At 39.5% G+C, this 15,760-nt stretch overlaps 1 protein-coding gene across 1 annotated transcript; it reads right to left on the minus strand.

Moving 5' to 3' along the window:
* Positions 1–13,615: 13,615 nt before the first annotated feature.
* On the minus strand, positions 13,616–14,584 carry LOC131508370 (olfactory receptor-like protein OLF3). The gene has a single exon (XM_058723469.1). It carries the CDS (start codon positions 14,567–14,569, stop codon positions 13,616–13,618), a length of 954 nt encoding a protein of 317 aa, XP_058579452.1. The 5' UTR covers positions 14,570–14,584.
* Positions 14,585–15,760: the final 1,176 nt, after the last annotated feature.

Genomic DNA, 15,760 nt, shown 5'->3' on the forward strand with positions numbered 1-15,760 from the left:
AAGAGCCCCCTGGGCCTGCGGCAAGCTTTGCAGGGAGGGACGCACACCCAAGTACATCTCTCACGGTACTATTCAAGTTCCAAAAATAATAGCATTGTAGAAACAGATTTAATGCTCCAAATAGGATCTACAAACATAGAGTCTTATGGTCTCCAGGAAAAAAAAAAAGTAAAGGGGATCCAAAGTCATTAATAATCAATCTCCCTGTCAGCAAATCCTTTGTCCCTTCCTCTCCCAGTCAAATACCCAGTCCCTCTCAGCACCACCATGTACACATCCACGCACTTACCCGCTGTCCACACCTCCCCCCTCGATGCTCACTCAGCCATCTGCTTGTCTGCTCAGCCACCCACTTAGGCATCCCCTCAGCATCTACATGCCACCTCACCTACTTCCCTAACGTCCAGGAGTTATCTCCCAGGCATCCCCTCTTCTCATCCATGTGGGTGTCATCCCGCTTGTCCACTCATTCTGCCATGTTATCGTAACGCCTGACACCACAGCACCTGTGACTTTGACAATGCTGCTGTGATCATCCAAGCAATAGAAAGGGAAAGTAGAGATGCTTCTCTTTCCTCACCTGAGTTTCTGCACTCCCACAAAACTGACAGAATTGGTGGGGTACTTTGAGGAAAGCTGGAAACATTCCATGGTTGGGAGAGCTGTAGTCACCGAACCCAGACGTTCACATCACTGCTGTTTTTCTCCACTCATCTGTAGACAACAAACGAAACTCCCAAATTCCAAGCTTTGATAAGGACCCCACAGCACTCAGTAACTTCTGCTCCAAACTCGGAGGGCCTTCTTTGTCATTCAACCTCCATCACTCAGGAAGTTATACCAACTTGGACTCCAAATACGTGTAGCATGGATCCTCCCTTTCCATTGTTAATGCTACTGACTACTACTGTTTTAGTATTTGTACCAAAGTGCCAAGTAATTCAGTGCATTTCAAAGTGATAGCCTTCATTCGACCCAGGCTCACTGAATCAGAAACTACGCAGGAAGGTCAGCAAACTGTGTCTTAATGAGTCTTTCAGGTGTTTCTAATAGAATAAATTTAAGAATGCCTGGAACAATTTATTTGTAAACCACCGACCCATTAATCCTTCATTATAACACTTTATTTTACCATTACCCACTTCACAAGTATTTGGTCTATAGTCTCCAGTGACCTGAATGCTACATCCCAACCAACTGAGAGAGAAGAGGTTCAAATTCAACCAGAATTTCAATTTTTTCCACTTCTCTCCCCTGTGAGCCCCCACTCATCCTACAATTCCTGCTTTTCCACAAACAGGAAATATTCTCTTCTCCCCAGGAAGGTCATCTCTAGGGTCTGCCTAGGAATTGAAATAGTTCTTTCAAGAAGCATTTGTGACAGACATAATAATATATACTATCAATGTGTAGGTTTGGTTTGCAAGGTAAACATGAATATAACAAAGTATTTGCTCCAAACGCTATGCATATAATTTGGGTAAGCTGCTTTCAGAGAAGCAGTTTATTTGACTTAAATTCCTGGGCTTAAAAATCATAATTTGCCATTTTAAATTTTACTTAACTGTAAATTATCACTCCCATCTTCCATTTATACTTTGTCTTTTAAAACACGCCTTTAAAAGTGAAAATATATCACTCTTGTACGGGATGTTTCTAGGGGCAAAGTGAGGAGGGAGACAGGGAATACATGGGAACTCTCTGTACTTCCTGCTCAATTGTGCTATGAATCTAAAACTGATCCAAAAAACACAGTCTCCTAAGGGTACCTGGGTGGCTCAGTCGGTTAAGCACACGGCTTCAGCTCAGATCATGATCTCACTCTTTGTGAGTTCGAGCCCTGCCTCACACTCCCTGCTTTCAGCACAGAGCCTGCTTTGGGTTTGGATCCTGTCTCCTTCTCTCTCTCTCTGCCCTTCCCCCCACCCCTGCTCTTGCTCTTTCTCTCAAAAAAAAAATATTAAAAGAAAGAAATTGCTATTATTTTTAAAAACCACAGTCTCCTTTAAAGGAAATAATATGAAGTTTTTCAGGTTGTTCTAACTCAAAAGTTTTGCAGTTCTAGGCTGCAAAAGACTGGAAAGAACATCGGTTCCATCCTAAAAGAAGAGAGGGTAAACTGCAGAGTCATAACTAGTCCTGAAATCATCAGAAAGCTGAGATGCAGGGCAACCCAACAGCATGAAATCTCAGGAAAGACCAGCACATGCAGGCAGAGATAGGACGTGAGGTCTCACTCACCTGGGCCAGAGCCTGGGAGGAAGACAAGCCTGTGAGAGTTGCTTTCACAAAGGGCTCATGTTGGGCGGTGGGTTACTAGAAGCACAGAATGGCTGAAGCCACAGCAAAAAGAGGCCCACCAGCTCCTGGGATTTTCTCCACACACTTGGAACGGTCCTGGCGAGGATGTCAGGGAAGAGTAGAAAACCAGAGAAAGCCTCCTCCTTGGTCCAGGTTTGGTGAAGGCACCACAGCCGCGCAGCTGCGGAAGGCAGGCCCTGGGCACAGGCTCCGTCTCCATTATGGAACAAAAGCCTGAGCCACTGGGGGGAGGGCAGCAAACTCTGTTCCCTCAGAGACGATGAAGACTCATTACTGAGGGAAGAGAACAGAGCAGGGGGAAAAACAACAACAACAACATTCTTTCATTCTTTCTCGAGGGTCCTTGGGGCAGGAGACCACGCTGTTCAGACAGGAAACCATCTCACCAGGCTGCAGGGGTGGAAAGACCACTAAGAAGGCCCCAACATGAGGCACAGCACTAAAGGATGTGCCTGAGACTGAGAAAGACCCAGGAGAAGGGGAAGAAAGCCTCACCCTCCATCACCAGGCCAGCAGAAACTGAGGAACAAGTCACAGCTGTTACCAGGGCATAGGGGAAACCTGCGGATCAACACACTGTCCACATGCAGCCTCGAGGCCAGAGCCTAAAACTCAGGGTGGCTCACGACACCAGGGAAAGCCAACCCCTGAACACCCCACCCTCAGCACAAGAGAGAGAGAATGTTAATTTGCTGGTAGATGGGGACAAATACAGAACTCAAACCCAGCTCAACCCATGACTGCACTGATTGCCACACTCTCCTCAGCAAACAAGACCCAGGACAGTCAGAAGAGATGTGCCCATTCCAACACATAATGCTATTTATCTCAGTTTATTATCCTGCATGCAAAATGTTCGGTTGTCAGTCAAAATTAAGAGGAAAAGGCAAGACAAAGTTCAGTGTCATTGAACAAAGAAATTAACAGAACCAGAATCCGATGTACTTGGTTAAAGATGCACTTGGTTAAAGGTTTAAATAACTCTCATACGTTAAGAATCTACTGGAAAAAATGGACAGTGTCACAAATGCTTGAGGAATGTCAATAAAGAATTGAAAACTACATGGAGGGATTAAATGAAAGTGCTGACATGAAGAACACAGAAACAGAAGACCGCTTATGAGCTAACTCAGCTGAGCTGAGGAACCATCAGTGAGTCTGGAAGCAGAAAGGCAGATTCAGAGAGGTCACCTGTGCACTGCCCTTGAAGGTGGGGGAAGGGACAGCAAAGGCATGGAGGCAGGGGGAAGGCACAGGGATCCTGCAGTGGACAGTGAAGAGTCCCGAACATTTCAGCTGGATGCAGAAATGAGGATACAGCATCTCCACATACTTTCCTTCTTTGTGTGTCATGTGTATATTCGTATTTTTGACTACTTTTCTTCTCCTTCAACTCTTTTCCTACTATTTTATACAGGGCTGTCCATAGTGGTAAATTTTACAGTTTATTCTACCATGTACAGAACATTCAGACAGGATTATGACATTTTAAAGAAGATGGTGAGTCCGTATAGGAATTGCCATTTGGGAGATCAAGTGTTACTCTGAAATCTCTTATAGTTTTTTTTTAATTGAAGTATAATTGACATACAATATCCAATTCGTTTCAACCATACATCATAGTGAATCAATATTTTTATATAATATGAAATGATCCACACAATAAATTCAGTTACCATCTGTCATCAGACAAAATTATTATACTATTGTTGATTTTATTCCCTATGCCAAACATTACATCTTTATGAGTTATTTTATGTTGAAACTTTGTACCTCTTAATCCCCTTCACTTATCCCCCCCAACCATTCCCCACTTTGGTAACCATCAGTTTGTTCCCTGTATGAGTCTGTTTCTGTTTTGTTCATATGCTATGGTTTTTAGATTCCAAATGTAAGTGAAATCATGGTATTTGTCTTTCTCTGACTTATTTCACCTAGCACAATACCCTCTAGTTCCATCCATGTTGTCACAGATAGCAAGATTTCATTCTTTTTTATGGTTGACTAATATCTCATAGAGAATATACACCATATCTTCTTTATCCATTCATCTATCCATGAACATGTAGGTAGCCTCCATATCTTGGCCATTATAAATACTGCTGCAGTGACATAGGGGTGTATATCTCCTCAAATGGTGCTGCAATGACATACGGGTGCATATATCTCTTCAATTTATTTTTATTTCTTAGGATAAATACCCAGAAGTGGAATTGTTGGGTCATACGATATTTCTATTTTTAATTTTTTAATAGTCTCCATACTGTCTTTCATAGTGGCCGCACCAATTTATATTCCCACCAACAGTTGTATGAGGGTTCCTTTTTTTCCACATCTTTTCCAGCACTTGTTATTTTTTGTGTTTTTGATAATAGCCAATCTGACCATTGTGAGGTGATATCTTATTGTGGTTTTGATTTGCATTTCCCTGATGATTAGTGACGTTGAACATCTTTTCATGTGCCCATTTGACATCTTTTTATCTTCTTTAAAAAAATGTCCATTCAAATTTTCTGCCCAGTTTTTATATGGGTTGTTTTTTGATATTAAGTTGGATAAATTTATATATTTTGGATATTAAACCCTTATCAGATGTATGATTGAAAATATTTTTTCCCATTAAGTAGGTTGCCTGTTTTGTTGATGGGTTCTCTTGCTGTACAAAAGCTTTTTAGTTTGATGTAATCCCATTTTACAAATTTTTTGCTATTATTGCACTTGCCTGAGGAGACTAATCCACAAAAAATATTGCCAAGACAAATATAAAAGAGCTTAATGAGTTTGGAAGCATTCTTCCCACTTCAATGTTTTGGGGATATTTTGAGTAGAATAAGTATTAACTCTTTTTTACATATTTGGTAGAATGCACCTGTGAAGCTGTCTGGTTCTGGACTTTTGTTTGCTTGTTTTTTAATAACACTAATTTTAATTACTTGTAATTGGTCTATTCAGATTGCTTATTTCTTTTTGATTCAGTCTTAGAAGGTTGTGTTTCTAGGAATTATCAATTTCTTCTAGGTTTTCCAATTTATTAGCATATAATTGTAGTAGTCTTTCAGGATCCTTTGTATTTCTGTGGTGTCAGTTGTAACTAGTCTTTCAATTCTTTTTTTTTTTTTTTGAAGTTTTAAATTTGGGTTTATTTCCTTTGCTTCCTTGATACCCACTTTATTAAGCATCTTGTTTTTATTTTTTATTTTTTAAAATTTACATCCAAATTAGTTGGCATATAGTGAAACAATGATTTCAGGAGTAGATTCCTTAATTCCCCTTACCCATTTAGCCAATCCACCCTCACACAACCCCTCCAGTAACCCTGTTTGTTCTCCATATTTATGAGTCTCTTCTGTTTTGTCCCCCTCCCTGTTTTTTTTTATATTATTTTTGTTTCCCTTCCCTTATGTTCATCTGTTTTGTCTCTTAAAGTCCTCATATGAGTGAAGTCATATGGTTTTTGTCTTTCTCTGACTAATTTCACTTAGCATAATACCTCCAGTTCCATCCACGTAGTTGCAAATGGCAAGATTTCACTCTTTTTGATCCCCGAGTAATGCTCCATTGTATATATACATATACCACATGCTCTTTATCCATTCATCCATCAATGGACATTTGGGCTTTTTCCATACTTTGGCTATTGCTGATAATGTTGTTATAAACATGGAGGTGCGTGTGTCCCTTGGAAACAGCACACCTGCATCCCGTGGATAAATGCCTAGTAGTGCAATTTCTGGGTCGTAGGGTAGTTCTATTTTTAGTTCTTTGAGGAACCTCCATACTGTTTTCCAGAGTGGCTGCACCAGTTTGCATTCCCACCAACAATGCAAAAGAGATCCTCTTTTGGAGGATAAAGAGCTGTGCAGAAGCTTTTTATTTTGATGAGGTTCCAGTAGTTCATTTTTGCTTTTGTTTCCCTTGCCTCCAGAGACGTGTTGAGTAAGAAGTTGCTGTGGCCAAGATCAAAGAGGGTTTTGCCTGCTTTCTTCTCGAGGATTTTGATGGGTTCGTGTCTTAAATTTAGATCTTTCACCCATTTTGAGTTTATTTTTGTGTATGGTGTAAGAAAGTGGTCCAGGTTCGTTCTTTTGCATGTCATTGTCCAGTTTTCCCAGCACCACTTGCTGAAGAGACTGTCTTTATTGCATTGGATATTCTTTCCTGCTTTGTCAAAGATTAGTTGGCCACACGTTTATGAGTCCATTTCTGGGTTCTCTATTCTGTCCCATTGATCTGAGTGTCTGTTCTTGTGCCAGTACCATACTGTCTTGATGATTACAGCTTTGTAGTATAGCTTGAAGTCTGGGATTGTGATGCCTCCTGCTTTGGTTTTCTTTTTCAAGATTGCTTTGGCTATTCGGGGTCTTTTCTGGCTCCATACAAATTTTAGGATTATTTGTTCTAGCTCTGTGAAGAATGCTGGTGTTACTTTGATAGGGATTGCATTGAATATGTAGATTGCTTTGGGTAGTATCGACATTTGAACAATATTTGTTCTTCCTATCCAGGAGCATGGAACATTTTTCCATTTCTTTGTGTCTTCTTCAATTTCTTTCATAAGCTTTCTATAGTTTTCAGTGTATAGATTTTTCACCTCTCTGGTTAGATTTATTCCTAGGTATTTTATGGTTTTTTGTGCAACTGTAAATGGGATCAATTCCTTGATTTCTCTTTCTGTTGCTTCATGGTTGGTGTATAGGAATGCAACCGATTTCTGTGCTTTGATTTTATATCCTGCAGCTTTGCTGAATTCATGAATCCGTTCTAGCAGTTTTTTGGTGGAATCTTTTGGGTTTTCCATATAGAGTATCATGTCATCTGCAAAGAGTGAAAGTTTGACCCCCTCCTGGCTGATTTGGATGCCTTTTATTTCTTTGTGTTGTCTGAATGCAGAGGCTAAGACTTCCAATACTATGTTGAATAACAGTGGCGAGAGTGGACTTCCCTGTCTCGTTCCTGACATTTGGGGGAAAGCTCTCAGTTTTTCCCCATTGACGATGATATTAGCATTGGGTCGTTCATATATGGATTTTATGATCTCGAGGTATGTTCCTTCTATCCTACTTTCTTGAAGGTTTTTATCAAGAAAGGATGCTGTATTTTGTCAAATGCTTTCTCTGCATCTATTGAGAGAATTATATGGTTCTTGTCCTTTCTTTTATTGATGTGATGAATCACATTGATTGTTTTGCAGATATTGAACCAGCCTTGCATCCCAGGTATAAATCCTGCTTAGTCGTAGTGAATAATTTTTTTAATGTATTGTTGGATCTGGTTGGCTAATATCTTGTTGAGGATTTTGCATCCATGTTCATCAGGGAAATTGGCCTATAGTTCTCCTTTTTAGTGGGGTCTCTGTCTGGGTTTGGAATCAAGGTAATGCTGGTTTCATAGAAAGAGTTTGGAAGTTTTCCTTCCATGTCTATTTTTTGGAACAGTTTCAAGAGAATAGGTGTTAACTCTTCCTTGAATGTTTGGTAGAATTCCCCTGGAAAGCCATCTGGCCCTGGACTCTTGTTTTTTGGTAGGTTTTTGATTACTAATTTGATTTCCTTATTGGTTATGGGTCTGTTCAAATTTTCTATTTCTTCCTGTTTCAGTTTTGGTGGGAACTTGGAAGTTGTCCATTCCTAGGAAGTTGTCCATTTCTTCCAGATGCCCATTTTGTTGGCATATAATTGCTCATAATATTCTCTTATTATTGTTTTTATTTCTGCTGTGTTGGTTGTGATCTCTCCTCTTTCATTCTTGATTTTATTTATTTGGGTCCTTTCCTTTTTATTTTTGAGCAAACTGGCTAGAGGTTTATCAATTTTGTTAATTCTTTCAAAGAACCAGCTTCTGGTTTCATTGATCTGTTCTACTGTTTTCCTTGGTTTCGATAGCATTGATTTCTGCTCTACTCTTTATTATTTCCTGTCTTTTGTTGGTTTTGGGTTTTGTTTACTGTTCTTTTTCTAGCTCCTTAAGGTGTAAGGTTAGGTTGTGTATCTGAGATCTTTCTTCCTTCTTTAGGAAGGCCTGGATTGCTATATACTTTCCTCTTATGACCGCCTTTGCTGCGTCCCAGAGGTTTTGGGTTGTGGTGTTATCATTTTCATTGACTTCCATATACTTTTAAATTTCCTCTTTAACTGCTTGGCTGGCCCATTCATCCTTTAGTAGGATGTTCTTCCGTCTCCAAGTAGTTGTTACCTTTCCAAATTTTTTCTTGTGGTTGATTTCGAGTTTCATAGCATTGTGGTATGAAAATATGCACGGAATGATCTTGATCTTTTTGTACTTACTTAGGGCTGACTTGTGTCCCAGTATATGGTCTATTCTGGAGAACATTCCATGTGCACTGGAGAAGAATGTATATTCTGCTGCTTTAGGATGAAATGTTCTGAATATATCTGTTAAGTCCATCTGGTCCAGTGTGTCATTCAAAGGCATTGCTTCCTTGTTGATTTTTTGATTAGATGATCTGTCCATTGCTGTGAGTGGGGTGTTGAAGCCTCGTACTCTTATGGTATTACTATTGATGAGTTTCTTTATGTTTGTGATTAATTGATTTATATATTTGGGTGCTCTCACATTTGGCGCCTAAATGTTTACAATTGTTAGGTCTTCTTGGTGGACAGACCCCTTGATTATGATATAATGCCCTTCTGCATCTCTTGGTACAGTCTTTATTTTAAAGTCTAGATTGTCTGATATAAGTATGGCCACTCCAGCTTGCTTTTGTTGACCACTAGCATGATAGATGGTTCTCCATCCCCTTACTTTCAATCTGAAGGTGTCTTTAGGTCTAAAGTGGGTCTCTTGTAAACAGTATATAGATGGATCTTGTTTTCTTATCCATTCTGTTACCATATGTCTTTTGATTGGAGCACTGAGTCCATTGATGTTTAGATCTTTCAATTCTGATTTAATTTATTTGAGTCCTCTTTTTTCTTGATGAGTCTGGCTAGAGGTTTATCAATTTTGTTTATCTTTTCAAATAATCAGATTTTGGTTTCATTGATTTTTTAATGCTTATTTACTTTTGAGAGAGAGAGAGCAAAGGAGGGGGAGACAGAGGGGGAAGAGAGGATCCAAAGTGGTCTCTGTACTGACAGCACAGAACCCAATATGGGGCTCAAACTCATGAACTGTGAGATCATGACCTGGGCCAAAGTCACACACTTAACTGACTGAGTCATCCAGGTGCCCCTTCATTGATATTTTTAATTGACTTTTGTTTCTATTTTATTTTTTCTCTTCTGACCTATATTATTTCCTTTCTTCTACTAACTTTGGGCTTTGTTGTTGTTCTTCTTCTTATTTTTCTAGTTCCTTTAGGTGCAAATTTAGATTGGGGGGTGGGGAGAGGATTTTTCTTGTTTCTTATGGTAGGCCTGTATTGCTATAAATTTCCCTCTTAGAACAGGTTTTGCTGCATCTCATTAATTTTAGAAAGTTGTGTTCCCATTTTTATTTTTTGCAAGAAATTTTTTGTTTTCCTCTATGATTTCTTCATTGATCCATTAGTTGTTCACGAGGATGCTGTTTAGTGTCCACATGTTTGTGTTTCTCCAGTTTTCTTATAACTGATATCTAATTTCACAACATTATAATCAGAAAAAAATGTTTGACATGATTGAATTTAATAAGACTTGTTTTTTAATTAATTTTTAAAATTTTTACTTTTTAAATAGGCTCCACGCCCAGCACAAGCCCAACATGGTCTGAACTCATGACCCTGAGATCAAGACCTGAGCTGAAATCAAGAATTGGATTTCTGACTGAGCCTCCCAGGCCCTCCTATTGAGGCTTGTTATATGACCTAACATGTGACCTATACTGGAGAATGTTCCATGTGTACTTGAGAAGAATGTATATTCTGCTGCTTGTGAGTAGAATATTCTGTATGTATCTATTAAGTTCATCTGGCCTAATATATTGTTTAAGGTCAATGCATCCTTATTGATCTTCTGTCTGGATGATCTATCCATTGGTATAAGTGGGCATTAATGTCCTCTACTATTATTGTATAAATGTTTTGATTTCTCCTTTTTTTTTTTTTTTTTAAATTTTTTTCAACGTTTTTTATTTATTTTTGGGACAGAGAGAGACAGAGCATGAACGGGGGAGGGGCAGAGAGAGAGGGAGACACAGAATCAGAAACAGGCTCCAGGCTCCGAGCCATCAGCCCAGAGCCTGACGCGGGGCTCGAACTCACGGACCGCGAGATCGTGACCTGGCTGAAGTCGGACGCTTAACCGACTGCGCCACCCAGGCGCCCCGATTTCTCCTTTTATGTCTATTAATATTTGCTTTATATATTTAAGTGCTTCTATGTTGGGAGCATAAATATTTACAGATGTTATAGTGTCTTCTTGGATCAACATCTTTACTATTATTTAATGCCCTGCTTTGTCTTTTGTTACAGTCTTTGTTTTAAAACCTATTTTTTTAATATGACTATTACTACAGCTTTCTTTTCATTCCATTTGCATGGAATCTCTTTTCCTATCCCATCATCTTCAGTCTTTATGTGCCCTTAGATCTGAGATCAGTCTCTTGTAGACAGTGTATAGATGGATCTTGTTTTTTTATCCATTCGGCCTCCCTATGTCCTTTGATTGGAGCATTTAGTCCATTTGCATTTAAAGTAATTATTGACAGATATGTATGTCTTGCCATTTTGTTAATTATTTTCTGGTTGTTTACATAGTTCTTTTCTGCTCTTTTGGTCTTCTGTTTGTCTGTTTCCTTGTGGTTTGATGGTTTTCTTCAGTGATATGTTAGTGTTCCTTTCTCTTTTTGTGTGCATGTACCTATTATAGGTTTTGGGTTTGTGGCTACCGTGAGATATATACATCTGTATGTATATACGTATGTATGAGTGTATATAAAATCAGTCTATTTTTAGCTGATAGTCAATTAACTTTGAACACATTTTAAACCAATTTTGAAAACTGTTAAATCATGCGATTTGACTTGACTTTTCTCTTTCCCCACTGCCACTAGTTTAGTTCATATTCTTCTAGTGTCTCTGTAGTACTGTTGGAGAAGACAGCCAGCTGGACTCCTTGCCTCTAATATCCTCTTCCTCTGAATCATTTCCAAGAGTGACAACTCTAAAATGTAAGCTTTATCAAGCTCTAATCCTGCTTAAAAATCTTTACTACATCCATAATGCTGTTAAAGTTAAAAGACAGTTTGGTATTCGGTGCCCTCAGTGATGCCTTCTTTCCCTACCTGCTTCATCCTCACTGCTTCCTCAACTTCTCTGACCTGTAATCCAGCTTAAGGACATTTTTTAATTCTTGTGCTTTCTTCCAGCTCTGCACCTTTCACAGTTGTTACTTTGCTTGAGTTGTTGTCATCTCAATACCTTGTTCTCACTTTCCTGGTACAAGTACCATTTCTGATCCTTTCATACAGGAAGACTTCAGCAATCACCCCAAAGGCTTACTCACTGAGAAACTTATCACATTGCATTTTAATTGCTTCACCATCTATCATCCCTGCTATGTAGTTATATCATGGTCAGGAATGATTCATATTGATTATTGTGTCTCAAAAGCCATTCAAGGTTACAAACACATAGTAGATTCTCCATTAATATTTCTTTTTTTTTTTTTTTTTTTTTTTTTTTTTAAATTTTTTTTTCAACGTTTTTTATTTATTTTTGGGACAGAGAGAGACAGAGCATGAACGGGGGAGGGGCAGAGAGAGAGGGAGACACAGAATCGGAAACAGGCTCTGGGCTGATGGCTCAGAGCCTGACGCGGGGCTCGAACTCACGGACCGTGAGATCGTGACCTGGCTGAAGTCGGACGCTTAACCGACTGCGCCACCCAGGCGCCCCACCATTAATATTTCTTGAATTAACACCAAGAGATATTTAACCCACTAGTATTGACATCTTTTGACAATCTGCCTATATCACACATTGTAGGACCAAATTGTTTTAGAGTAAATTAAAATATCAAATGGGCTGTGGATTACATGAGACTTCAACCTTCTGAACACTGAGATTGCATGATAATGTGTTCACAAATGGGAGAACTACAAATTTACTGACTTACAGAAGACACAGCAGGAAGAAAGGACTTTGAGACTTCTTTAAGGGAGTGAGAAGATGAGCTACTATCACATTCTTTCTCCTCTTTCCCCTTCCTTATCCATTGTAGAATATTTCTTCCACCTTCTTTTTCCTTATTTAGGAAATCCAGTCTCACATATTCCACTTTCTAGTTTACAAAGATCAGCTAGGGCCCTGGGAGGAGGTATGGGAGAAGATGTTCAATACGGAGAATAAAGGAAGACACTGCACAGCTGACTCAACTATCCTGATTCCCAAAATACATATTGAAATTGTCTTGCCTTTCACTGGCTTTGGATCAGCAATCTGTCCTTTCTAAGATTAACTGTATCTTTTATATTTTATGCATTAATTAATATTTTATGTACTTATTGTTCCTGAAGTCTCAAAAAGAGGTTATGGATTTTTCAGAAATTGGACAGTTTTAACATTTATGGTACTCCTTATATGTGAAGTAAAATTCCTCTCAAACTGTTTGTATGCTATCCAGTAGTAATCTAAACATGGCTCTTCCTTGACTGGCACTAGTCATGTACAAACACCTTTGGTTACATGCCAGTCACTGTAAAACAAGACCTTCAGTTGATGCTCCTCCACTGAGGTACCTTCATCACACAGATGAGATGCTGTGAGCACATGTAGCAGCTCCAGCACAAAAACATCTTAACAGCCTTGAGAGCATCTCTCTTCTCAGAACAGCAACTCACACAATACTGGAGAAGGATATACCTGCTGTGTACTGTTTTGAAACTAAAATATAAAAACTGCTTTAGTTCTCAATGGAAACATAAAAACCTTTTACAAAATTTGGATGATTAAGAATTAGGGGCCCAATATAAGATCCACAATTAGGTCCATGAATACAAATAGCATGACACATCAAAACAGCAAATTGTACTTTTTGTTCAAAGTACAAATTTATGTACTTTGTCCCAGGACAAACTTATGTATATGTCCCAGGACTTATGAAAGGAGATTGAGTAAGGGCGGGAAGTTCCATTACTGCAGTGCTTAACTCCACTGAACATGCTGCTGTGACATAAAAATACACTCACAGCCCACACCCAAACCCACCCTCCAGCCTCCTACCCAGCATCACAAGTACATGTGTCAGCATCTCCTTCCTGGTTGCCAGGGCAATGCAGGTGATGCTTGCCATATCTGAATTAAGTGGGAGAAAACACAGGCAAAGCTCTTTTCTCTAGCTAATGCTCAGGATTATCAAGTTGCCAGTTTTGACGTTAATCCAGATAACTGTCCTAATAGTTTCTGCCAGGCACCCTTCACCTCCTTATTCCTTATGCTATAAATCATGGGATTCAGCACGGGCATCAAAATGGCATAGAAGACAGAAATCAACTTCTCCTGAAGGACAGAAGGGCTGGAGTGGGGCTGGATGTAGGTGAAAATGGTCATGCCATAGCACAAGACGACCACTGTGAGGTGAGACGCACAGGTGTGGAAGGCTTTCTTTCTTCCCTCTGTGGACTGGATCTTCAGGATGGTGGAGATGATCTGGATGTAGGACAAGAGGACCAGGCAGAAGGGTGTCATCAGCAAAACGATGCTAGAAACCATGATCGCGATCTCATTGGAGGAGGTGTCCACACAGGCCAGTCTGACCACAGCTAGGATTTCACAGGATATGTGATCAATATACTTGTTTGTGCACATGGGCAGCTGAAAGGTGATGATGGTCTGCATGAGAGAGTTGAGAGAACCACTGACCCAGGATGTGATGGCCAACCTGGTACAGAGCCCTCCGTGCATGATGACCGAGTATCGCAGGGGGTCGCACACAGCCACATAGCGGTCGTAGGCCATCACTGCCAGTAGAACAAACTCAATCCCACCCAAGCCCAAGGAGAAAAATAACTGGGCTGCACAGCTCACAAATGGGATTGCTTTATGTTCTATTAGAAGATGCACCAACATCTGGGGGACGATGCTTGTGGCATAAGAGACATCAACAAGGGAGAGGTTGGTGAGAAAGAAGTACATGGGAGTGTGGAGTCGGCTGTCCAGTCTGATCAGAAGGACAATGAGGAAGTTCCCCAGCACTGTCACCAAGTACATGATCAAGAAGAGGACAAAGAGTGAGACCTGTGTGTCCCAGTCACTGGACAGACCAAGGAGAATGAACTCTTTCACCCATGTCTGGTTATCTGTGTCCATTAAAAAACATAGGATTATTAATCTGCAGAAAGAGACAGAAATAGCAGAAACTACTGAATTCAAGAACCGTAAAAATAACTTCTTAAAAGAATGCATATTGAATACAACCTGTCAGCCTTAGCCAGATGTTTCTGATCATGTGTGCATCACAATGATAGGTTTGATCCTAATATGCATTCTCCATAAGAGAGACAAGTCATTCCTTCAAAATGAGCAGATAGTCTTAGGGATTTCTTGGAGGCCTAGAGATAATGCAGTGCAATTTTAGGAGCTTTGTATCTTTTCAACTTACCACAGTTTCCAGGGCAACAGAGGATTATAGGTTACAATGGGGGGATGAAGTGATAGACAACAAAGATCAACATGATTCAAAGTCAAGAACAACCTTACATTATCTACTACAATAAACATGATAAAAGGAATAAACAACAACAAGAGAGAGAGAGAGACAGAGATTCAGAAGTGGCAGATGTATAGTACAAACATGGCTAGTGTCTCATGCACAGATCTGGAATTTGAGAAGCTGGATATGAATCTTCTCTTATGACATACCAAATATGTGATTCGGGTTAGAGACTTAAGCTTTTACATATGAAATGTGATAACACTGCATAACTCACAAGGAGATTTAAGGCCAAGTGTAGATAACTTATGAGGAACTTATAAACTGTTATTGGTAGTTGGACTACAGCAGGATTCAGCACTAGGTATCACAACATGAGCTCTTCCCCAGAAGAGACAGAGAAACAAATGTACTTTCCTTCACATCCCCTCCACCCTACACTCAATGCTAGAATAATCATCCTAAAACACAAATTTAATCACACCACTTCCATGCACATATATATTTGGGATATCTAACTGCCTACAGAATTAAGAACATCACAGATGGGGGAGTATTCAAACACTCATTAAGGAGAACGTGCTCTATTGTTGCTTTTATTAATTTTAGCATTTATTATTATCTGGGTGCTTTAGAGCCAAGTGTTTTACTAAAGTATCCTGCAAATGCTTAAATACTTTGCATGGATATGTCAGCTAACTGTTTTTAACCCATCAGAAGTATATTTATTTCTAAAGTCAATTGCCTTGATTTTAAAATAGTTTACATTCAAAATAATTGATATCCAGATATGCCTGTTTTCTACAGTCATAAAGTCTCCGTTTAGACTCCTGGTAGATTAAGAAACT

This window comes from Neofelis nebulosa, chromosome 4, assembly GCF_028018385.1.
Source record: "Neofelis nebulosa isolate mNeoNeb1 chromosome 4, mNeoNeb1.pri, whole genome shotgun sequence".
Lineage (NCBI taxonomy): Eukaryota > Metazoa > Chordata > Mammalia > Carnivora > Felidae > Neofelis > Neofelis nebulosa.